The sequence below is a fragment of the Trypanosoma conorhini genome (genome assembly GCF_003719485.1).
Source record: "Trypanosoma conorhini strain 025E chromosome Unknown Tco_14.4_contig_01185, whole genome shotgun sequence".
Lineage (NCBI taxonomy): Eukaryota > Euglenozoa > Kinetoplastea > Trypanosomatida > Trypanosomatidae > Trypanosoma > Trypanosoma conorhini.
Window position 1 is genome coordinate 2,721 of NW_021705208.1, and position 1,093 is coordinate 3,813.

The following is a 1,093-nucleotide window of genomic DNA, read 5'->3' on the forward strand; positions in this document are numbered from 1 at the left end:
TATACCTCGTCCTTTACTCACTGGGCCGCTGCTGCGCTGTGCTGCGCATCCGCCGCGGCAAACCGCAGCCCAACCAAATTCCTCCCCCGCCCTCGGGGAACTCACAAAGCAGCAAAAAGGAAGGCGCCCAAGAGCCGAGCATTTTCGGTCGCCGCTCCCGCGCAACTACCCGCACGTTGCGTCCACCCTCTCGGCTTGACAGCTCCTGCGGCGCCCACATTGCTAAGCCCTTTTTGCCAGGGGACGCGACGCCGGGTCCACCCGCAACACGCAGCGCCTTGCCCGCCGTCCCGTTGACGGCCGCAGCCCCGGGCGAGTCCCTCTCTTTTCCGCCGCGTCGTAGATAACAAACCCTCTCTCTTCAGGGTCTCGAGTCAAACGATCCACAGCTTTTACTTGACCTCCTCCGCGGCCTCGCATTTTGCCACCGTCTCCTCTTCCCTGTCAAACACGTACGCCAACTCGCCTCCAAGGCAGTAGGCAACATAACGAATTGGGTGGTGTTTGTAGTGCAGCAGACGGTAGAGGAGGTAGGGGCCGGCATCCGCCCACCGCCCGAGCCCGTGCGTCCCAAGCAGGAAGTGTGGCTCCACGTCAGGCAACCCGTGATCTTCAGCGCGGAACACACATCGTGCATGTCGTTATTGCACGATGCGCCACACCCGCCCCACCTCGGAGTTAACGTAGCAGTCGATGGTGACTGTTCCCTCCCGCAGCGAGGGCGGCCAGCCCTGCTCGGAGGTGAGTACCATCAGCGTGGGGCGCGGCGGGCGCAACTGGTCCGCCCCGCCACTATCCAGCCCAAAAGCACCGTAAGCATCTTGTCCTCCCACGACTTTGCTGGCGCCTTCACCTCCATTCGCATCTTCACTTCATCCTCCCCTTCGCCCTCGGGAAACCCCAAGACGTGGCTCCACCTCGCGCTGAGCACCGAGTCGTAGAAACCCTTCGGAATCGGTAGTCTCACCCTTTTCTTTTTCCGCTTTGCCCCTTCGTTTTCTTCCCCACCTGCCGCTTCTGCCTTCGCCACCTCAAGGGCTGAGTTTTTCCGACGCCGTTCTAGAGACGGTATACAACCACGAGGAAACACCCC

General features: G+C 61.7%; 2 protein-coding genes across 2 annotated transcripts; one reads left to right on the forward strand and one right to left on the reverse strand.

Moving 5' to 3' along the window:
• Positions 1–2: 2 nt before the first annotated feature.
• Tco025E_09594 (uncharacterized protein) lies at positions 3–347 on the forward strand (the record flags this gene model as incomplete). The annotated part of the gene is made up of 1 exon (XM_029376406.1): positions 3–347. A coding segment is annotated over one exon (345 nt), but the record flags the coding sequence as incomplete, so codon positions are not given.
• A 404-nt stretch (positions 348–751) lies between these two features.
• Tco025E_09595 (uncharacterized protein) lies at positions 752–1,093 on the reverse strand (the record flags this gene model as incomplete). The annotated part of the gene is made up of 1 exon (XM_029376407.1): positions 752–1,093. A coding segment is annotated over one exon (342 nt), but the record flags the coding sequence as incomplete, so codon positions are not given.